This window comes from Cajanus cajan, chromosome 5 (assembly GCF_000230855.2).
Source record: "Cajanus cajan strain Asha chromosome 5, NIPB_CcT2T_4, whole genome shotgun sequence".
NCBI lineage: Eukaryota > Viridiplantae > Streptophyta > Magnoliopsida > Fabales > Fabaceae > Cajanus > Cajanus cajan.
This window is the reverse complement of record NC_138521.1, coordinates 72433732-72457098: the sequence shown is the minus strand read 5'-3', so window position 1 is coordinate 72457098 and position 23367 is coordinate 72433732. Positions and strand designations below refer to the sequence as shown.

The 23367-nt window shown below is 31.1% G+C and overlaps 4 protein-coding genes across 8 annotated transcripts; 2 read left to right on the top strand and 2 right to left on the bottom strand.

The window, feature by feature from the left end:
- The first annotated feature begins 1048 nt into the window (after positions 1-1048).
- On the top strand, positions 1049-3531 carry PFK2 (phosphofructokinase 2). Its single transcript, XM_020375036.3, has 2 exons — positions 1049-2059; positions 2473-3531. The coding sequence occupies exons 1-2, from the start codon at positions 1538-1540 to the stop codon at positions 3292-3294; spliced, it is 1344 nt and encodes a 447-aa protein (XP_020230625.1). The 5' UTR covers positions 1049-1537; the 3' UTR covers positions 3295-3531.
- Positions 3532-4631: 1100 nt separating this feature from the next.
- LOC109811384 (glucan endo-1,3-beta-glucosidase 5) lies at positions 4632-8511 on the top strand. 2 transcript variants are annotated; one of them, XM_020375131.3, is made up of 3 exons: positions 4632-4800; positions 5725-6181; positions 7272-8511. In XM_020375131.3, exons 2-3 carry the CDS (start codon positions 5838-5840, stop codon positions 8386-8388), a joined length of 1461 nt encoding a protein of 486 aa, XP_020230720.1. In that variant the 5' UTR covers positions 4632-4800; positions 5725-5837; the 3' UTR covers positions 8389-8511. The 2 variants fall into 2 exon arrangements, with proteins under 2 accessions (XP_020230720.1, XP_082932071.1); XM_083075945.1 differs by lacking the exon at positions 4632-4800 and having other exon boundaries at positions 5663-6181.
- A 651-nt stretch (positions 8512-9162) lies between these two features.
- Positions 9163-12760, bottom strand: LOC109811412 (uncharacterized). The gene is made up of 5 exons (XM_020375167.3): positions 12410-12760; positions 11954-12109; positions 11727-11846; positions 9598-9768; positions 9163-9509 (listed from the first exon to the last, which is right to left on the bottom strand). Exons 1-5 carry the CDS (start codon positions 12533-12535, stop codon positions 9390-9392), a joined length of 693 nt encoding a protein of 230 aa, XP_020230756.1. The 5' UTR covers positions 12536-12760; the 3' UTR covers positions 9163-9389.
- Positions 12761-14230: 1470 nt separating this feature from the next.
- LOC109811365 (calcineurin B-like protein 3) lies at positions 14231-20290 on the bottom strand. 4 transcript variants are annotated; one of them, XM_020375096.3, is made up of 9 exons: positions 19857-20288; positions 18434-18588; positions 17664-17746; positions 17376-17435; positions 16896-17004; positions 16646-16698; positions 15674-15754; positions 14958-15070; positions 14231-14549 (listed from the first exon to the last, which is right to left on the bottom strand). In XM_020375096.3, the coding sequence occupies exons 2-9, from the start codon at positions 18555-18557 to the stop codon at positions 14492-14494; spliced, it is 681 nt and encodes a 226-aa protein (XP_020230685.1). In that variant the 5' UTR covers positions 18558-18588; positions 19857-20288; the 3' UTR covers positions 14231-14491. The 4 variants fall into 4 exon arrangements, with proteins under 4 accessions (XP_020230685.1, XP_020230686.1, XP_082932073.1 ...); XM_020375097.3 differs by lacking the exon at positions 19857-20288 and adding an exon at positions 19176-19805; XM_083075947.1 differs by lacking the exon at positions 19857-20288 and adding an exon at positions 18724-18745.
- Positions 20291-23367: the final 3077 nt, after the last annotated feature.

The window sequence follows — 23367 nt, the reverse complement described above, 5'->3', positions numbered from 1 at the left end:
TTTAACATAATTTAGTTTCTTCGATTTCAATGTTCAACCATGTAGAAAATTTCTAGATAAACTTATTTTCATCTTTTAAAATGAGTTATAAATATAAAAATTAATTGGTCATTTCAAATCTAAAAGTTTATAAATGATCTTAGGCTAATATCAGTTTGTGGGAAATTATTTTTACTCTAACATGTCTCGTAAATAGTATTTTCTGTATATTTATTTATTTATTTGGATTACACATGGCTCATAAGTACAAGTTTAAAGGATTTCTTGTCTGACTATTTTATTTTTTCCGTTAAATGATTAATTTAAAAAATGTCATTTTAGTTTTTAGAAATATTTTGTTTGAAAATGATTTTAAAAAGCTGTTTTAAATTGAAAATGTAGTGACACAAGTGGCAATAAAGTGGTCTTTACATTTTAATCGTAAGATGCAACCTTCTTTCCAGGGTCTTTAGATGAATTTTAAGAGTGTTTTGACTTGGATTGAATTGTGGGACTTTGACTAAATTGATATACGTATTTTTATATTAGTAGTATATTTTCACGTAGGTTATTAAACAACATCTTACCTCAAGCGTCAAGCGTGTGGTTCGGCGGAGGTCAGGAGTTCGAATCCTGCCTTGTGTATGCAGTCACGTTAAATCTTAGGGCTAGCTATTCCACCCTTTGAGGTGCTTCCAACGTAGTGAGGAGATTAGTCGCGGTGAATACTCCATGAACGAACAAAAAAAAATCATCTTAATTTATCTGATTAGTTTTTTTTTTCATAGTTTTTTTTGTCAGATTTTGTTATTTTTTTTATTGTTACTTTTTTTAAAATTAATAACTTATTATTATTTTTCTATTTTTATCTTTGATAATTAATGTATATTTACTTAATAATGTGTCTATTTATTTTTTAATGTATCTATTTTTTTTAACTACTTAAAAAGTATAACAGAAAAATATGTAATAAAAATTAAATATTAATTATTGTCTTAATTTTTGTGCATAACTTAAAAAAAAAAAAAAAAATTGGAGGGAGTAGTTTTTTTTTTTTAACACCATTCGATTAGTAGTTAGGGAACTTAATAATTGTAAGTTGTGCGCAGGTAACACGCGACAATCTGATTGGTATAAGTCACATTCTAGTTGACCAGAAACTGAATTGATCAAATCGAGTTGGCCTAACAAGCTAATAATTTGGTAAAAAAAGCTAGTAATTCAGGTAGCATGTGTCTCACTCTTTTATTTTGGGGACTAGTAAGGCGTTTCGTGTATTTTTTTGACAATAAAAAAATTTACAGAATCAAAATTTCTTTTAAAATATGATAACATTGGTTGAATATATAATAATTAGCTATTTTAAAAATAATTGATTTAAAATTTGAGAGTGTAGAGAGGTGTCTAAAAAAGGGCGCAGAAGATGTAATGCGTGTCAAAGGATGAAGGCAGCGATGGCCACGTACAGTACTTGTGTTGTTTAGTTGAAATAGAAAAGGAAGGGAGAGTAGGGTGTAGAGTGTAGAGTGTAGAGTGTAGAGTGTAGAGGTGTGTTAGCATGGCAGACAATGACATATCGGAGTTGTTCAAGCCCATATTCCTGAAGGAAGTTCCTCACCTTAACCTCCAAAGCCACCCCAACCCACTCGATCACCATCCTTACTTCAACACCCACAAACAAGCCTTCTACTTCACACAATCCGACCTCGTTCTCCGCCAGATCGACAACCACCCCTCTCCCTCCCCCCGCTTCGCCTACCTCCGCGCCGGTCCCCGCAAACTCATCTCCTTTCAGCCTTCCGATGTTCGCGCCGCCATTGTTACCTGCGGAGGCCTCTGCCCCGGCCTTAACACCGTCATCCGAGAGCTCGTTGTCTCTCTCTCCAACCTCTACTCTGTCCCTCATATTTTCGGCATCACCGCTGGCTACAGAGGATTTTACTCCACTCACCCTCTTCCTCTCAGCCCCAACCTCGTTCGCCATTGGCACACCATGGGTGGCACCCTCCTTCAGACTTCAAGAGGAGGTTTTGATCTCCACAAGATCGTCGATGCCATCCAACATCACGCTTTCAATCAGGTTTCCTCTCTTCTCATTACATCTTTGCCTCTCTTGCATAATCTTTAGTAGCTAGGTGTTGCTGCGTTTTATTTAGAAAGTCAAATGCTCTCAAGTCTTAACTCAACTCTATTAAACTATAAAGATTATGGCTATCTTACCAGTCAAAGTGAGATATCTAACATACCTCACGACTAGACATTAACAAAACTCAATTTACAAAACGCAAATCAACTTGTAAGATCACCTCAAATCACTTATATACGCTGTTATGGTCACTTCACTATTATGATCACATTGGGATCTCACTGAAATATGTTTTTTCCAAATTACATCGATAACCAAAATAGTTTCAAATTTGAGTAAAAAATACATTTAATTCATGTTTGAAAAGCAAAACTAATGGGGTTGACATATGTTGCGCATGTTAACAGGTGTACATTATAGGTGGAGATGGGACTATGCGAGGAGCCGTGAAGATATTTGATGAAATACGGCATCGCAAAATGAATGTTGCAGTTGTTGGAATTCCTAAAACAGTGGATAACGACGTGGGAATAATCGACAGATCTTTCGGATTCCAAACAGCAGTTGAGATGGCTCAGCAAGCAATCAGTGCTGCTCATGTGGAAGCCGAGAGTGCAGTCAACGGCATAGGCCTGGTGAAGCTGATGGGTCGAAGCACAGGTCACATTGCTCTACACGCCACACTCAGCAGCCGTGACGTTGATTGCTGCCTAATTCCTGAACTAGATTTCTACTTGGAAGGTGAAGGAGGTCTCTTCCAATTTCTCAACCAGCGTTTGAAGGAAAATGGGCATGCAGTTCTTGTAGTTGCTGAGGGTGCTGGCCAGGACATAATTCCCAGAACTGATTCACAGAAGCAAGAGCGTGATGAATCAGGGAACATGGTTTTCTTAGATGTTGGTGTGTGGTTGAAGTCAGAGCTGAACAAGTGGTGGGCCAGGGAACACCCGGGGGAGTTGTTTACAGTCAAGTACATCGATCCTACTTACATGATTCGTGCAGTTCATGCAAATGCCACTGATAACTTGTATTGTACACTCCTGGCACACTCTGCTATTCATGGTGTTATGGCGGGGTATACTGGATTTGTTACTGGTCCTATTAATGGAAACTATGCCTACATTCCATTGGAAGATGTGGCACTTGCAAGTAACCCAGTTGATACTAAAGATCATAAATGGTCGTGGGTGAGATCTGTCACTAATCAGCCTGATTTTGTAAGGAGGTAAGGTAAGACAAAGACAAGGCATCAAAGTTTTCAATGAGTTGGGAGATCCTGTTCGTAGGTGATTGTCATTATGTTAAGATGTCAATAGGTCATGTTATGTCCTAATGTTTCTTCTACTGGCTGGAGAGTCTTGGTAAAAGAGAGATGATGTACGAATTTTATGTCGATTGTGCATATTCTGTAACTAAAGTTTTATGATGGATTTTAATTATCAATAGATCAACTCCCTTAAATTAAACTTTCAACTTGATGAGGTGGAAGCTAAGATGATCAGAGTGTGAGAAAGGTTGGAAACCCCTCAGTGGGAACTACTTTACGAATTACAAAAGGAAAATATTACTAGTGCGTTTTGGATATGATTTTGTGAATCACGTCCACACATGAATTCACGTTAAGCCTGTGTTTACATTTGCGTTTTACGTGATTTAAATCACGTTTAACGCGGAAGTTATTATTCATTACTTCCAGTCAAACGTGATTTTTGCAAACACTTTAAATTCTTATAATTGATGCAGAAGTTACATACACTTTATATTTGAAAATTCACGTCAATTTAAATTCAAAATGAATTCCAAACGTTCTTCCTTATCTTCAAAAACTCCTTCCGGACTCTTGTGCAACCATGCAAGTCCATAGAATCTCACTTTGCTTTATTTCTTCATATATATTCGCCTTGTAGTTTTCTTTTTGGGTCCAAATTCGTTTTTAGTCTATGGATGGGCTTTGAGGAGTGTTAGGTGGCGTGACAGAAAATGTGGTATTTAATTAGGAGACGGTGATTCTCCGGGATAAATTTAAAAATTAGCTTTTGAAAAATTGCGTTCCTATGTGCAATATTGGTTATGGGGGGAAGTGATAAGCATACATATGCAACTCTTGCTTTGGGTCTTTTTGTTCTAGTGGCAGACAGCTTACTCATCAATTGAGTATAAAATGAGGTTCCAATATTCTATGCCAATGAGCCCAAATTCTCAATTGATGTTTGATTCCGTAAAAGTGGTGAGAAAGGTGGAGGGATAGGATAGGAGAATAAGAACAAAGGTGTACATAATTGAGGAATCACTCGCCGTATTTGGGCTATGAAAATGTTCCCCCTAATTTTGCTTTGTCATAAAACTAGTGTGCTACCAAATACTGGTTGCCTTTTTGTGTTATTAAAATATGGCTTCCAAAAAGTGTGTATGAACGGACAAGAGGTGCACTGAACCATCTCCAAAAGTAGGCAACGAGGCAATCTAATTGTACCCTTACCGTCTGGTGGCAATCTAAATGAAGTTATAGCAACATTTTTTAAACTATAAATACATGTCATTATAATCTCACTTCTCTGCTATTCATATGACATTTGAATAATATTTAGTGAGAGTGAGAGGAATAGCCAATGAAAGGTTGCCACCGAGAAACATGAGTCGGTTACTAAGCACACCTGTTTCTCTTTCTGTCTGCCTCTCTGTGCTAAACGACAATTATCAGGCGACACGCACTTCCATTCTCTTCTCTCTAATTGGTAATTACAACTATGTCCCTCTTTCTCCTGTCACACTCACACAAATCCACTCTTTATCCAAACCCCAAGTCCATGTTTACACACTCCTGTCTCTCCATATATAATTACAATTAACTATACCTAAATCCTAAGGCTCATTCTGTTTCCAAGTGAACGATCTGATTTTCATCCCATGCCGTATTCATTAGTCATTATAGTGTTGAAATAATATGTCACGGGTCACCATAACGTTTCAAATTTTGCTTTCATCATCTTAACATTTACCTATGTTGAACGATATATTTTCAATTGCCGACCACTTAAAAGCAACATCTTCTCGTGATATTATCATCTATGATTGTTGAGGGGAAAAAATGGCTAAAAAAGATTGTAAATTTTATTAATGAATTCTATTTCATTTCAATTTACTAGATATGATAAACTTGAGTATTTGACCAACCTTTAAATCAAGGGAGTTCCTACAGTAAAGAAATTAGGGTTTACATGTCATAAAATATTAAAATGAGTCAAGTCACGAATTTTAGTCATGACTCAGTTCACGATACATATCTCCAAAAATGAGATAACAATGGGTCATGAAGGGAATATTACTTATCCAAGTGAATAACCTCTTTCGGAAACCCAAGCCTTAAACAAACAATACTAAATCACATTAATGATGATGTTTGAGAACAATTGGAAAAGAAATAAATAGATTTCACAAGAATAGAATCAACAATTTTCTTTGATAAAAAACAATCTTTATAAACAATAGAGCAAATGGATATTTAGCCAATCATGAATGACTATAGATACCGACATATGAAAGAAAAAGGGTGAGGCAATATTTAGAAAGAAACAGAGGGTATTTTGGTAATTCCATAAAATCTCGATTAATAGTAATTTTTGTTGAGCTAAAAAAAGCAAGTTCTCATTCATGTTCAGGTGCTTTACTGATAGCAGTTAGTACTATATGTGCTTAGTGCAAGCTAGCGCTTGGTTCTACCTTGAAGCTCTACATTCTGTGTTTGTTTGATGGTGTTTGGTTGAGTGGGAGAATGTTAGAGGCAAGGGTGGGTGCAACAATTTTGATGTGGATGGTGGCATCATATTCATGTCCCATGGGAGAATCAGCAATAGGAGTGAACTGGGGTACTGTTTCTTTGCACAAGTTGAAACCTTCCACGGTGGTTGGTCTCTTGAAAGATAACAAGATTCCAAAAGTGAAGGTTTTTGAGGCAGAGGCTGATGTGCTTAAGGCTCTCATGGGGAGTGGGATTCAGATCATGCTTGGGATTCCCAATGAGATGTTGTCTCTCTTGAGTACTTCTCCTGCTTCTTCTGATTTGTGGCTTCGCCAGAATGTTTCTGCTTATATGGGCAAAGCTGGTGCTGATATCAGGTTTCCTCTCAATTCATTTCTCTTTCAAAATAACAATGTCTAGCATGCATTTTGAAGCCATAATAGTAGTGTGTGTGGACTGTGGAGGGGTTTGTTTTGTTATGCCAACATGGAGGAAAGTTTGCTGTATGATAAAGCTATCTTTTACAACTAGATAGTATTGGCTATTAAGTATCGATCAACTCCTTACTGTATTATGTTTCTCCTTATATTTTTCTATTTTTTCACTTATTGAAGAAAAATAAATAAATACACACAAAAAGTTTTTTTGGGGTGCTTTTGTTCCTTTGCATTCGAATTTCTTTTGGCAAACTGTTAATAAACTGATAATCTTTAGAAATCTTGGCATCAATAGCATGGGTTTTTGAATTCGGTTGTTTTAAAATCTGCAAAGCTTATCTCATTATAAATATTCTCTTGCGGTGGTATGAAAAGATCATTTGAGTTTCTCGATGATCTAAGAATGAATTGAGAGTTGCAAATTTTTGTTTAACTATTGTAATTTTGAACAATTCAAAATATCTGCCAACGGTATTATATCGAATAGAAAATATTGTAAGGTTTAATATTTTATTGACTGCTATTATATTAAGTCTAGAATTTGATCTCTTCCTTGATGCTAGGTAGAAGACTATAGTTTAAAGTATTTATCCGAATAATAAAGATACTATTGAGTTAGCCTGTAAAATATTGTTTGTAAACCCATTAGTTATGTTTATTGGAAGTTCTGAATTCGATGTTTCCTTGCCCTCACTTCAAAGAAATGTTTACACAGTTTGGAACGTTCCATGTCCTAGGAAGCTACACCTTTTTTTTGTGTTTGTTGATGAATAGTGTTATACGAAGTTATGCATTGCATAACTAATTTCAACCTCCAAATATGAACAATGCTAACCCTAGTAAGGCTATAATATAGCTACTTACTACTTAGGCTATTTAATAATGGAATTTTCTCGTCAAGGTTTATAACTCAATTGCTTTTTTTTTTTCATTTTTAACATTTTGGAGTCAGCGCCTTATAGCTAGATTTAACATGTTTTGATTTTCTACATGCCTTTAAACCTTTGGTGTTTTTGTTGTTACATTACAGGTACATTGCTGTTGGAAATGAACCATTCCTGACGAGTTACAATGGTCAATATGAGAACTTGGTGATGCCAGCTATACAAAATCTACAGCAATCTCTAGTGAAAGCAAATCTTGCTGGTTACATCAAACTAGTTGTCCCCTGCAATGCAGATGCGTACGAGTCATCACTTCCTTCCCAAGGTGCATTTCGCCCTGAACTCACTCAAATCATGACTCAGCTGGTTCAGTTCCTCAACTCAAACGGTGCCCCATTTATTGTTAATATCTACCCATTCCTCAGCCTCTATGACAATGGAGATTTCCCACAAGACTATGCATTCTTTGAGGGAACCACTCATCCTGTCACAGATGGTAACAATGTCTACACCAATGCATTTGATGGAAACTATGACACTTTAGTTGCAGCCCTGAGTAAACTTGGATATGGTCAAATGCCTATAGTTATCGGGGAAATTGGTTGGCCCTCAGATGGAGCCATTGGTGCAAATATCACTGCAGCAAAGGTTTTCAATCAAGGTCTAATCAGTCATGTTCTAAGTAACAAAGGGACCCCTTTGAGGCCAGGTGCCCCTCCTATGGACATATATATCTTCAGTTTGCTTGATGAAGGAGCAAAGAGCATTCTGCCAGGGGGGTTTGAAAGACATTGGGGGATATTCTCTTTTGATGGCCAAGCTAAGTACCCGCTAAACCTTGGTCTTGGAAACAAGGAGTTGAAGAATGCAAAGAATGTTCAGTATCTTCCATCTAGATGGTGTGTGGCAAGCCCCTCTAGTGATACTCAAAATGTAGCAAACTATATGAGAATTGCATGCAGTGTGGCGGATTGCACCACTCTTGGTTATGGAGGCTCGTGTAATGGAATTGGAGAGAAGGGTAACATCTCATATGCTTTTAACAGTTACTATCAGCTGCAAATGCAAGACTCACGAAGCTGCAATTTTGATGGGCTTGGTATGATCACTTCCCGAGACCCTTCGGTTGGTGACTGTCGTTTTCTTGTGGGAGTCACAGATAAAGGTTCTGATTCATCTGCATCTCAGTCTCAGATTATATATCGATGGTGGGTTCTAGTGGCACTTTTAATATTACAGATGATCTTTCCTCTTTCAATGTGATTCAAAGGTTTCATTAGTGGGTTTTTCATTGTCCCCTTTTCGACAACTTAGAAGTACTAGTCACAAGTAGAATAGCTGGATATAAGTCTATTCAAAAAGGGAAAAAAAAAAAAAAAAAAAGAAGAGATCTGATAAAAATGTGGGCAAATAATACCATGACACCAAAGTAGAATAATAATAGTATATTAGAAAATATTCAACTGCATTCTTGGTTTGTAAGCCAGCATAGGACTTAGTTGTTGTATCATAATAGAATACAAAAGATGATGATGATCTGAACACCAAAGTATTCAATATTACACACCATTTATCATTTGTTTTTCTTTAAGTGACTTCTAATTTCTAACTTAGAGACTTACTTTGAAAGAACTTTGCTTCAAAAGAGACTTATTTTGTGAAAAATCAAAAAGCACGAGAGATTGGTATAATTTTTCAAACTAAAGAGAATAAGCGCAATTTCATCCAGCTTCAAAGAAAATCAAACCAAATAACACAACAAACCTAATAAGGTGTTTTCTAAGTTTTTATACCATGTTTTATCTCCAAAAATAACCAGATATCGTTTGTTAAGATAAGTTCCCTAATTTAGCCTTTAGGGAGGGAATCTGATTATTATTTTCTTATCGTGCCACAACATCCAAGTTCATGTTGAATAGGATCTAAAAACTAACGACTGAATGTTCATTTTCTCCACTCCTTTCCACTATCATGAATAATTGATGTCATTGCTTCCTCAGTCACATTAACAGTACTAAATAAAAAAGGCATTATACATAAGAAAAATTTTCATCATTTTTTTTCCAATAATGGTAACGAAATATGAAGTAATAATCATATACAAATTACTTAAACTCCTTGCCACTAATCCAATCCTAGTAACTTTAAAAGTTCCTTGAAACATTTTATGGAAGCTTTCTTCAGGGGAAAAAAATGCTGAGAGCAACAAGGCACTAGATGTCCTTCCCATGCTGCTGTTGTGCAGAATGGAAACACAAATTTGGTCAAAGATTGAGACCAATGAGAACTGCAATTAAAAATATGAGAATGATGTAAAGCCCTCCCTTTGAAACTGTTATCATCCCCACATCTGTTATTCTAACTTCACTTGATTGATTTGTCTCCTGAAATACAAAAGTAAATTATTAATTACAAGGAAAGGGGTAAATTTCAAAAACGGAACAGTTACGTATATTTCTTTTTAAGATGCACCTTTGGTTGATGAGATTCATGGTTTAACTCAGCATTAGCAATAACAGCAGCCATTCCAACCATGGTAGATGTCATCTCATCAATTCTGGCTTTCAGCTCTACAATTTCTTTCTCCACTTCAATATTCTTCTCTTCTAGCCTTTTAAAGGCCATTCCTTGATTTGAGAATCCCTGTGATTTAACATAAAAGACAAGAGTAACTTGAGAAAGCAATGAAAGGAGAAACTGTTGGAGATATGCCTAAATAAGTATAAGAAAATAAATTAGTTTTGATAAAAATATTTTATTTATGTTTCAAATATTTAGATTTAATCTATTTTTTATTTTAGAATTTGTTTTCTTGTTTTTAGAATAAGATAATATTAATATTTGACTTTGTATCACAACTTTTTTTTTATTTATATATAAATAGAGACTTCATGAATAAAATTTGATTATGTTACTTTGATAAAAAAAAATATATATCTTTACAAAATACAAATATAAAATAACTTATCATTAGTATCTAGAACCAAGGTTACGACCTGTGCAAATGAAATAGAAACAAACTTTTTACAAATTTCTCACCTATTTTTGATGGAGAAAGCTATGATTTTTGGACAATGAGAATGGAGGCATACATAGAGGCTTTATATCTTTGATGTTTAGGATTCAGGGTTTTTGTGTTGCCAGACAATCCTAACGTAGTCCAAATGAAAATTACAAAGAAAGGAAAATCAAGAAGGCAAAGAAAAAGAGTTGTCTCCTTGCGTGTGTTTCACAATGTTTTCCTTGGGATCATTTCACTCGGATCATGACTCTTAAATCCGTAAAAAAAATTTGAAATTACCTAAAGGAATAATATGTTGGAGATGAAAGGATTCAAAACATGTAAATATTGAATTTAATGAGAGAATTTGAGTTATAAAGAATGAAGGAGACTAAGACAATCAAACAATACTAAGATAAATTGCTTGACATTGCTAATAAGGTATAGTTACTAGGAACACAATTTCTTGATTATAGAATTATTGAAAAAATTCTAGTAACTATATCTAAAAGATATGAAGCTTCAATAGTGATCTTGGAGAACATAAAGGTCATGCATTGTAAGCATTAGAACAAATTAAGGGGACTTATGAGACAATGAGGAATTGTGGTGGGTGTATATTTAGCCAAATGGAAGAACAACAATGGTGACAAAAACAAGAAAAAAGAATTGTTCCATGACAATAAACAAAATAATATATAGCATCCTAATCTCTTTAAAGAAGTCAACGAAACTCATATCTCTAAAGTCCAAATGATGAATGAAGTACACCAAAAGGCATGGGAACAATTGTTATTAATATATGATGTTTTATACGTTCCTGAGATTAATCAAAATTTGTTGAATGTTGCTCAATTGTTGGAAAAAGGTTATAAAGTGTTATTTGAAGATAAAAATTGTGTAATTAAATATATAAACAACAAAGAAGTGTTCAATGTTCATATGAAAGGGAAGAATTTTACTTTAAATTTGGAGAAGAAGAAGCCAATTATAATTGAAGATACAAGTGAAAAGTTCAAAGATGCATGTCTTCAAAAGAATTTTATGATGAAGAGGAGAATGAAGATGATGAGAAACCATCTTCAAAAGAAAAGTTCGAGACAAATGCTAAGGTGGACCCATTTAAGAAGGATTACAACAAAAATTACAAGAAAAATAAAAAGAAGAAACCAATAAAAAAGAATAAAGATAGATTTTGAAATTCAATTCAAATTAGATGATAAAGATATTCAGTCAGGGAGAAATGTTAGAAATATGCCTAAATATCCTTAAAAAAAAGTAAATTAATTTTGATAAGAATCTCTTATTTATATTTTAAATATTTAGATTTAATTTTTTTGATTATTTTAATATTTGTTTCCTTATTTTTAGAATAAGATAATATCAATATTTGATTTTGTATCACAATTTTTTTTTATAAATAAAAATCTCATAAGTAAAAGTTGATTATGTTCTTTTGATAAAAAAATATATTTTTAAAAAGAAACTAGATTATCAACATATTTAGATATAATTTATAAGTATTTTGAAGGATTTTTCTGTAAGATATTTATTTTTAGTAGAAATAAACATGATAAATTTCACTCAAGGTTAAACTCACAACACTGTAAGTCCGTTTATCAGCTTCACGTCCCTTAATTTCCCCATCAAGACTTCTCTTCAAGTTGTCAACTTTTTCTTTAAGGCTGGTCATTGCTTCTTGTTTCTCACCTTCAGTGACCTGTCACATAATAAAAAGTCTTTCACATCCATGTCATATAACAAAACAGAAAACTAGGATATCAAATTCATAAAAAGTCTTGTTAGTTATTAGCTTATTATTATTACCTTGGCCTCTGAGGCTGGCCTTGATTGCAGTTTTGAAACACTATTTTGCATCATTGTTTCGAGTCTAGAGAAACTGGATTTCAATCCAAGAATTTCCTTCTCAAGAGAGGAAGACTTTTCCCAATGAGCTTGAACTTGATCTTCTATTTCTGTGAACTGCACAAAAAGAAAGACAATAATAATTCAACAGATTCTAGTGCTGGTGATACTATCCTATCATCAAAGTTAAGAAAATTAAGGATATGGTTGAATTAACTTCTTCATAGAAAAAAAAAATAGAAGAAAAATTAAAATAAATTTTGTCAAACTAAAATTAGTTAAATTAGTTTATATGTGAAATAATCTGTTTTTATGATATTGTATTTAAAAAAGAGGGATATAATTTGTTATTTGTTTATAAGGTAAACCAAAGAAACTTAAGATAACGTGTAATTAGGAGAGTGAAAGAGTATATACCTTGATGTTTTGGTGTTGCAAAAGAGGTTGATCGAAGTAAGCAGGAGAATGAGGAAGGCGGTGATATCGGGCTGAAGGAAGAATGGGAAACAACCTTGTGCGGTTTGCTGATTGTGCGGTTCCCATGCCCAAAAGCCCGTTTAAGAAGGATTTTCTTTTAAACCTTTAACATTCAAACTGTCCTTATATTGATCCGCTAAGTGTAAAGTTTTAGTTCTTTATACGGAAATTCAACCGGACTTTCCTGATAATTTGTAGGAAATGTCATCGTTTTTTAATTAATTAGCATCACTAACCATTCACCAACGACTTGGTTCCATACTTTGGAAATTTCGACTGTAAGACGTGCCATTCAGGTTTCATTTTGACCCTTGTTTTTGTAAAACCAATAACTTATACATTAACGTTATCATTCAAATAGAAATGATGCCACACACATTCATACTTTTTTTCTTTTTTTTTGGTTATAATTATATCCTCTTTAACGCCGATTCTTGACTTTATTATTGACCAAAATTTTGTAAAAATGACGATTTTTTTTTAAAATCTCGCCATTAAATTAAAAGAGAAATTAAGTAATTTTATCTCTACCGTATACACATTTAGAAATCAAATTTGTTCATCATTCTCAAAGATTCACCCAATTTGGTTAACTTCTTACAACTAAAATTAGAATCAAACCCTTTTACCATTTGACTTGGAGGTAATTTATTTTGGGGGAAAAACATTTTTTTTATTTTGTTTCTTATTTGCAAAAATTTAAATAAAAAATAATTTTTATTTTTTACTTTTTATATAAACTTAAAAAAAAAAAAAAAAAAAACGTTTTCTCAGATTATATGTCACTTTAAAATTGATATCATAATTGACGTGATTTGATTTAAAAGAAATAAAAAAGGATGGAATTAAATAAATAAGGAACTTGTATGCCAAAATAAGGAATCCAGTGATGGCAGTACCCATACAAGCATACAAGTATAAAGCTCCAAAATTTGCTAGAAACTTGTCGAGCAAAACAATAAAGTAAGAATAAATGCTGTTGATAAGACAGCCACGGACCCAAATTTTGTTCACACTTATAATGACAATGTGACTTCATGAGTTTGAAAAGTTATTCTTTTTGTGCAATATTAGTATAATTTTGCTAATTATTGCTTTTAAAATATAAATTCAAACATTAAAAGTGAATATCTACTTTGTGTTCATACAATATCAGCTACAAAAAAAAAATATAAATAATATGGGTACTAGGAAAATATATGGATACTAAAAAAATGCTTATTGTTTATGGTTGGCATATATATGTAAACATTGACTTCACATGATATTCTACAAGCCTATGATAAACATGGAGGAAATTACAATTTCAGGTTGAAAACTAAACATCGATTAAAACAATTAATTAAATGGTATTAAAATGTCTTGATGACATAACAAGGACCCTCGCTGGTTTTGGATTGCATATTCAACTTGAAATTCAAAAAAAAAATCTTGGTTTATTATGTAGTAGTGAATTAGACTCTTTCACCGGATATTACTCTCATTAGTATTTAAAGATATTTGCTCTCATGTATAATGTTCTTTTTTATCACCAATGGCCTGGACAAAATAATGGCAAATATAAAGAGCGAAAGAAATTGAATAGAAAGGGACATAATCCTTTTGTTAAGGAGGAAAGGCAAGGTTCGCTTTAAAGTTTTTTGGAGATGAAATTCTCAACCATGGATGTGCTCTAAGAGCTCTTCGTAGCTTGCTAAAGCCATTGCACAAGACTCATGCTAAACATATTTCTCACTAAAATTAATTTCAAGGTGCTAATGCTGAAACACATGAATATTCTATTATTTTTATCCTTTTATTCTCAAATGAATTAAATAAATAATCACATTCATTTGTTCAATTTACAAATCTCATCCATCCAAAAACGGAAACACGAAGTTCTACTCATAATGAAAATATAAACAAAGTCCATATCCACTCTCCCTCGGTGAATCGTTCACACAGAGCCCCATAACTCACAAACCATATTGAAGATTATTCCAAGTCAAGAACGCTGAAATTAACATGGATGATGTAGTTGCCTCAAGTATCATCAACTTGTGAGTGAAAAACAAAACTGGGAAATGTAGTGGTGATATCTCTGCCAGGGAAACAATTTAAGTCAGATGTTGGATGCTAGACCTTGATAAAATAAATAGTAGAGATTATAGATTAAATATTTGGGTCTTGCTATCCGATTTGAACTGGTAACAAAATGAATCTGGCCTTAAGACATTGGTTAATAAATCAATAGTAGAAAAAATTGTTTGAAAATCACGTTGGAAATGTAATGGAAGTCACGGTGAAGGGCATTAATAACAGTTTTTAATATAAAAAAAATCATTATTAATTGTTTAAATAGTGCCTTAGGCCATTGGGTAGCATTTGTTTTAATAATATTATGACTCATTTCAACAAAACACATCCAAATATGATTGGTAGCATTTCCTTAACTAAAGAGAGAATTTCAAAATCCAAATAGTGGTAGTAACGGGAAAAAAACACTCACTTGAGATATTGAAGAGTCATATTTTTTAGAAGGGATGGATGCCGCAAGACAAGATTTCGCCATTCTTCCTTGTCAATCTTACCATCGTGTTTAGTATCAGCTTCCTCAAATGTCTAAATAACTTAAGAACTATCAGTGACAAATCACCAGAGAAGATTATAGTACCACAAGAATGGTTTTGTATACCAATGTCATCATCATCAACTCAACACACAAAACTTTGGTAACTTAAGTTCACAAGAATAAGGTTGAAATAAGGTTTACTTTATTTAGCAGAGAAATAAAGTAGCAACTTCAAACCAAATATGAGGAAAACATCTCATACAGTGCACACAAACGTCCCATTAATAATTAACTGATGAGATATACAATGAAGAATGAACATGCTCCAAAAGAAATAACATGTATACTTAAATCTGGAAAATAACGGAACTAGCTGCATACAGTAAACATAAAAATGAAGTAACTGATTTCCAAAGTATTCATGCATGATGCATCGCATATACTATAATTCACATCCTTCGTAATATTGCTTTTATTCCACGGACTTTCAAGTGAAAATATAAAGAACAAAGTTCACACTAACAAAAAAAAAGAAAGAAAGAAAAGAACAGAAAGCAAGCAAAACAAGGGGGCCTTATCAAATGCTTCAAATATATAATCCAGTAATTAACATAAGATTTGATATGCAATAAGTTATTAGATAAATGAAGCACCTTGTCGATTATACATTCGATGACATCATCCGAAAGGTTCATGCCAGATTCAGCTAGGGTGGCAACTACCATTTGTTTTACCTACGGGCAATATCATCAATCATAAATAATTATTACCAAATATATGTTGCTATAAGAAACATGTCACATCAGAGTATCAAGCAAATTTCGAAGAAAGAAACATTTTTTTGTACAAAGATTCTAAAATATAATTTTAAATTCATTTGCAGTTAAATTCTAGGAAAATACTCAAGTTTTAAAGCGGCAAAAAAAAGTAATGCGTAAATTTTGAGAATGCATAACTTCCGATATTAAAACTGGAAGATGAAAAAATGGTTATTTTAACTATGATAAAAAAATTTCTTAGTTCTCACATCAGTAACGGATAAGAACAAGTTTCAAATTTTGTTCCAAAATATGGTCTATACCTAAATATTACCATAAACAACTATAAGATGGTTTAATTCTTTAATAGGTTATCACCTATAATTCAACTCTTTCTTTCTCCCCGTGTTAAAGCCTTGAGCTTTATCAAAAGTAATTAACTCAAGTGGTTTGATAGTTCTGCTTTTTAACCGAGAACCAGGATTCGATCCTCGTCTTAGATATGAAGTCATGACTAAAAGTAACACTTTACCCTATAGGATCCAAACTTAGTGCAAAGGAGTTATACCTCTTTATCAAGAAAAAAAAAAAGTCTTAGGCTTTAGATTAAGATGGTCAATCAATGTTTGAAAACACTTGAATTAGACTGGTTTTCAATCCAGGGGCTTGGACTATACGAAATAATTGAAAATACATATGCAGTGGGCTTAGAAAAACAAGTTATGCAAGTTAAGGGTGATTCAAGTTCCCAACAAATAATTCTATCCCACATTGGTTGTTAGGTGGCCCAAACACAGTAAAAAAACAGTCCTACAAGATGGGTGGAAAAAACTTCATTTATTCAACATCATAAGAAAAGAAAATTACCTCCTGTCTTTCAATAAAACCTTGTTGTTTGAGATCATATAATTGGAATGAAACTGCAAAAATTAGAAATTGGGAATCCCAACAAGCATATGCATTATTATCGGTATAAATAACAAATGCATTAAGGAAATAAATAGACAGCATAAAAACAACACATATGCTCGATCCCTCTCCAGTAAATGCCCAGTCGATTCAAAAACTCAAATAAAAAAGTAGACCAAATAGCAAAAGCAACATTTGTCATTCTTACACTCAATCTTATCATCAATTGGTGCATTGGGGTGAAAAACAGAGAGAGCACGCGCAAACTCTTCAAAATCAAGTATCCCATTGTGCTTTGTATCAAACAAGTCAAACACCTACAAATAGTAGAAAATCATGAAAAGGACATTTCTAAGCTATACATCATATGTATATGGTATGCAACTGACTTTTAAGTAACCAGATTCAGATCATAAATATTACCAAAAAAGGGTCATCCACCTAATAAATCAAAGGTAAATATTATAACGACATATAATGCCACATTTATTAGGCCATATAGTAAGTTAGTAACATGGTAAAAACAAACTATAATCTATAAAGCCAATTTTATTATGGAAATTGACAATATTGTCCACAATTATGCCATTTTCACAATTTTTATATTGTTTTTCCTTTTTCCTCAGGGTAGAAATGTAAAGAGTAGTTTGAAGAAAAAAAAAAGCAAAAAAATTAATTCTCTATGCACCCTATCTGCAAATAAGCTCTCTTTCTTGTTTGTCTTGAATAATGCCAACTGAAATTCTTCCTGCCATGTAAAATAAGGAAACCATCAAAACAAACAAAAAGGCTGAGTTTAGATTTACAAACAAATATAAAATAGAGTTGTGAGTTTTACATAAACCATAATACACTTGCGATGTTATGATTAAAAAGGTAGATTAGGAAGAAAGGCATCGTCCATAAATGTTGAAAATACAAATATCACAACTTCATTACAAACTGATAAAAGGATGGAGTAAAAGATGACAAAAACCTTATTAATTAGTCCATCGTCAATCACTGCACTGCTGATCTTCTTGAACAATTCATACAATGCTTCAATCTCACTTACACTAACTGCATCAACATTCAACAATAATACACATAAATATCTTTTGTTAATTTTTAGTTCATATTTTTATGCCTTTGATTAAAAATGAAAATGGGAGAAAGAAAAGATAAAAGAAGAAATTTGTGAGAAAAAATAGATGAATAGTCTATAGTCTATACAAGTGAACTATACAAGTGAATCTAGTTTTAACAAGAGCCTCAAAATATGAACAATAAGGTTATATAGATTCATTGCTATCTAACTGTTACCCAAGTCTTCAATGGCTTTCAATAATTTCTATAGCCAACCACAAAAAGGGAATAAAGCCATAATATTGGAGTGAGCATCATCTCCCATTCAGATCGTACAAGTTGTCAGTGTTAATTATGAATCTCAATCTAATTCTATCATAGAATATTTTATTTCTACCTATATTATGTGATTTGGTCCACAATATTGCATGGCCACCATTTTCCATTAATGGTCAAATACATAACTAAGTCTTCTCCACATTTGTATCCAAAATATTATGACAACCAAAAAGGAAAAACAAGACGAAAAGAAAGATTTGGGCACAATTGGATGCAAGAAAATAATGATAATGGGTGCTAATTTAGAACTGCTAATAATAACAATGAATAACTGATGTATTGCTCCCTTGAAAAGTTCCTCACTCAACATAAGATAATTTATTTTTGGGGATAATGACATACACACTGTCTCTCTTGCAAGAACTTCTGGATTTTGTAAACCACTTAGTTGCTTTGACGAATCGGCATCACAACAATTTATCAAAGTAGCACACAGATGCTTTAATCCGTCTAGGCACTGCACCATGATCTCTTCCAAATGTCAAAACACTCCATACCTGAAATCCAGGAGGAAAGATGTTAAACTAAATAAATGTGTAAATGATGGAAATAATTTTTTTGACTTTACTCAATGATAAAGATAACACGTTTAATTTATTGGCTAATATAATTCAAGCATACAAAATGTTTACCGAGTAAAAGGGTAGAAATATAACATAACAATGCTCATGATGAATTTCACATTGCTGTCTAAACTTTCAGAATTCAAGTTGAACTCTCCTTATGCTTATGAACAATAAGCAAGAGAAAAAAAGAAGAAAAGAAAAAAGACAGGATGTGAGAGAGAACTCAAATTGATAAATCAAGTGACATGTAAAATGTAAGACAACCATTTTGAGTCAGCGTCTGCCAATAATTGATTTAATATTTACAGATCTAATAATCTTCCAATCAACAACAGGAAGTAAATATATACTCCATGTAGCAATAAATTGACGTATTTGAAAACATAGTGCATGCATAATCTTTCAAAGCAGTATGTATCAAGAAATGTTTGCACCCTATAAGAAACTATGATAAAAAATCAACTTTTGTTGTTAACACCTTTACTAGGGAATTTAACAATTCAACTATAATTCAATACCAGATCTAACTAGACCCAGCCATCCATCTTCCACCGAAAATTTCCACGCAGTGAGCGGAAGGATAGTATTTCCATCCTTTACAGAAAAAAAGTGTTTAACAGTGATAGGTGCCACCACAACAAAAGTTAGCGATTAAGTATGATTCTATAGCAGACCCAACAAAACAGATTCACCCCATTCCAAATATTCTACACCCTCAAAACTTAAAAACATGAACATAATGTTGGGGAGAAATCCAATGAACCAATCTCCCAATCAAACTAGTTACAAAAACGAGTAAGAGGCAATCCAATTCAATATAACAAAACATATTAGCTAGGTGATTGCTTCCAAATCCAGGTAATCAAAAATCATAGTTTCAACTGTAAAACACAAAATTCAGAGACAGTCGCACACCCTTTCGCAAGAATATGAGATTTTTAGCTCATTATGCAACAATCAAGGCAAAAACAAAGCAACAATGTGACAAAGGGCATGGGCATGAATTGATGAAACCCCATTACAGATTTTGAATCCAGAAACGATAACCACATCTATATATATATCCATTGATTAATACACATCAAAAACAAAAATCAAGATTTGTAATTAGATCTACATAGATTAATTAAATGATAAACAAACGCAAGTTGAAAAAGAAATTGAGGTGGGAAGTGTTGAAATTGAGAAGTGGGGTTTACCTTTTAGAGAAAGAAGAAAGGAAGAAGGGAAAGCGAATGGGAGTTGGACTGAATATTCTCGGACATGTTTGTCTGTCTTTGAAAATTGAAATTATAACTTAGGAACAAAATGAAAAAACATGAAGCTATTTGGTTTTATATATATTTATAGGAAAAATGGGGATTTTATTAAATAGCTGATAAGCATGCAAGGGAGTGCAAAATTGAACGATCATGTCCAACTCCAAATAACAAAAGTGGCTCACTTAATTATGAATTATATTTATAGAAAGTAGAAAGAATGGGTGAAATGAGAATACTAGAATGGATTATATTTGAAGAGGAGAGAGGAATTTGGAACCAACTCCCATTGAACATTGAACATTGAACATTTAACATTGCACTCCCACTCCAACCTCCCTCCCCCACGTGCTTTTTTCTAACCAAAACACTCACTACATAAAAAAATATTTAAATCCATTAGAACTACATCGTTTTTATTTTGGATTGGATGATGCACATTGCATATATTGGAATGGTTGTTGGCTATAGAGGAATGGCTGATACAAATAATATCTATCACCCTATTATTCACGTACCACTCGTTTATTTTATACCACTCGTTTATCATGTACATTCTTTATTTTATATTATTTAATACTTTAAAAAACTTTGTTTTGTCTTAATTGTCATTATTTTAAGATTTAATTACTTTTTTATCCTTTAATTAGTATTATAATTGTATAATTTTAGTTTTTTAAGTTTTAATAGAACAATTTTAATTCATCAACTATCATAATTATGTAATTTTGGTTCTCAAATTTTAATTAGACAATTTTAATCTTTCACGTATTATAATTGTTTAATTTTAAGTTGTATCACAATATACAATTTTTGACCTATTTAAGTTACATATATTATATTTTTATTCATGTATTAAATGATATGTATTTATTATTAATGAGATTATTAATGTATGTAACTTAAATTAGTAAAAATTTGTATAATTGTGATATTTAGAAGGCTAAAATCACAAAATTATAAAGACATCTCCAATAGCAGCAACTCATTTGAGTTGCTTCATGCATTGAAAAATGAGAAAAGTGTTCTCTAGTGTGTCATGTCAGTATTAAGCAACTCAAACACAAATTTACTCCAATAGTAAGAAACTTTAAGAAATTCAACTTTTAGAATTTTTTTTCTAATCATTTATGAACTAATTTTAAATTTTTATTAAAAAGGGTAATTGCACTACAATGAAAGAAAATAAATTATGAGAAAAAATACACAATAAGTAGATATTAAAAATAAAATAAAGCAATAGTAAATACATAAACATTATACAAAATTAATTTTTATCATTATTATTTCTGAAACGTTCCCAAATATGTTCAATAAGATCTGCTTGAATCTGGTAAGGAACGGTTGCTTGAAGAAGCAACTCTCTCTCTTCTTCAAGCAACTCATGTTGCCACGTCAGAGTCCTCCAATAGTAAGAAATCGAGACTTAAGTTGCTTCATGGGACAAGCAACTCCCATTGGAATTGCTCTAATATTTGAAAAACTAAAATTATTCAATTAAAAATTAAATGATCAAAATCACATAATTGTGATACTTGAAGAACAAAAATTATTCAATTAAAAATTGAATGACTAAAATTGCATAATTGTTTTATTTCAAGGAACAAATACACATTTAAACCATATTTTAAAGGATATAAGATCAACTTTGTAATCTTTATCAATTTTTGCTATCTTTAAATAATATTTGATGTATATATATATATAAATATATTTTTAGTCTCTATAAAATTAACAAATTTTATTTTTTTCCTGTAAAAATCTTTTATTTTTCATCCTTATAAAATTAAAATAATTATTTTTAGTACTTATTTTTATGTGATCTTTTTTTAACTATTTTTATTTATTAAAAAATTAAGTAATCATCTTAAGTGTTACTTACAACCATTACTAATATTATATCAATATTTAACACTTCTAAAAAATTTATAAGTCCTTAAAATAATGTTATTTATCCACCTTAAATGACTATTAGGGACTAAAAATAATTAATTTAAATTTTAGAGAGATGAAAATAAAAAATTATATTTTACAGGAATCAAAATCAAAATCTAATTATTTTACAGTGACCAAAAATAATATTTACAAATTTTATAAGGATGAAAAATATAATTTTTTTTTTGAGAAAACAAAATCAAAATCATCAATTTTATAGAGACTAAAAATATATTTAAACCTATATATATATATATATATATTAATCATTGATAGTCAATTTTATCATCTTGTTGTAAAACAAAAAAGTTCTTGTAATTTATTATGGCTTGTATATTTATTAACTCTTGTATATTTAGTTTGATACCCTTGAATGAATGAAAAGAAAAAAAGTAGCTATCCTTTTATACAATTTATATTTTAGATGTGCAAACTAAATATTTATTATATATAATTAATATTTATAATAAATTATGTATATAATAAATATTATATTTAAATATATAAATTATATCTAAAATTTAAATAAATGAATATTTTTAAATATTAAAATTATATTTTAAATTTATGATAAATAATTCATATTGTACTAAAATATTATTTTTATTATTAAATATGTGCATTTTTTTTATAAAATAGGCGAGTTTTGATTTTAGTAATTGTAAATAAATTTCTTTATTTTTCATCCTTCAAAAATATGATTATTATTTAAAATATGATTTTTAATTTTTATGTTATTAAAAGAATACAAATTAAATTCATAAAAAAAATACTTAGTTTAATGATTATTTTTAAATAAATTATTAGACTTATTGTTGATTTAACAGAAGTATATTATAACTAGCTAGTAAGTTATAATTTTCAATTTTAACTTATTGTAATATAATTTTTTTAAAAATATATCACAAGCAGTGATGTTATCTCCAAAATAAAAGTAATGTATTAAATGAAAATAATAAGCATATAAGTAAACTATAATTATAATATTTTTAAAAAGTATAATATTAAAATTAAATTAATATTTAAAAATAGGAATAATATTAAAAACATTGTTCGTGATATATTAAAAATTAAAATTAAAATTAAATTATAAAAATAAATTACACGTAATTATCTATCTATACTGAACTGGTAAGGGCAACCATTCGTTTGAAGATTTTTTTGTGTTGGTTTTCCTGTTGGGTTTCTCTCATATTCCGACTGTTTTTTAATTTTTTCTCTTCCTCACAGTTTTTGAGTTTTTTTTTTTCTTTCTTACAATTTAGTAATTTAGTCTGTCTATTTTGCAGGTTAATTGTTTTATATATAGTTAAAATTTATAATAAATTATATATAAATAAAATTATATTTAAAATTTGTATATGTAATTTTTTAAATATATAAATTATATTTTAAATTTAAGATAAATAATTTATTTTGTGACATAAAATTATTTTTAATTATTTATAATTTATTTTAAAATTATTAAAATCTATTACACTAATCAATATGATCCTTAAAAATGATTTCACCTAAA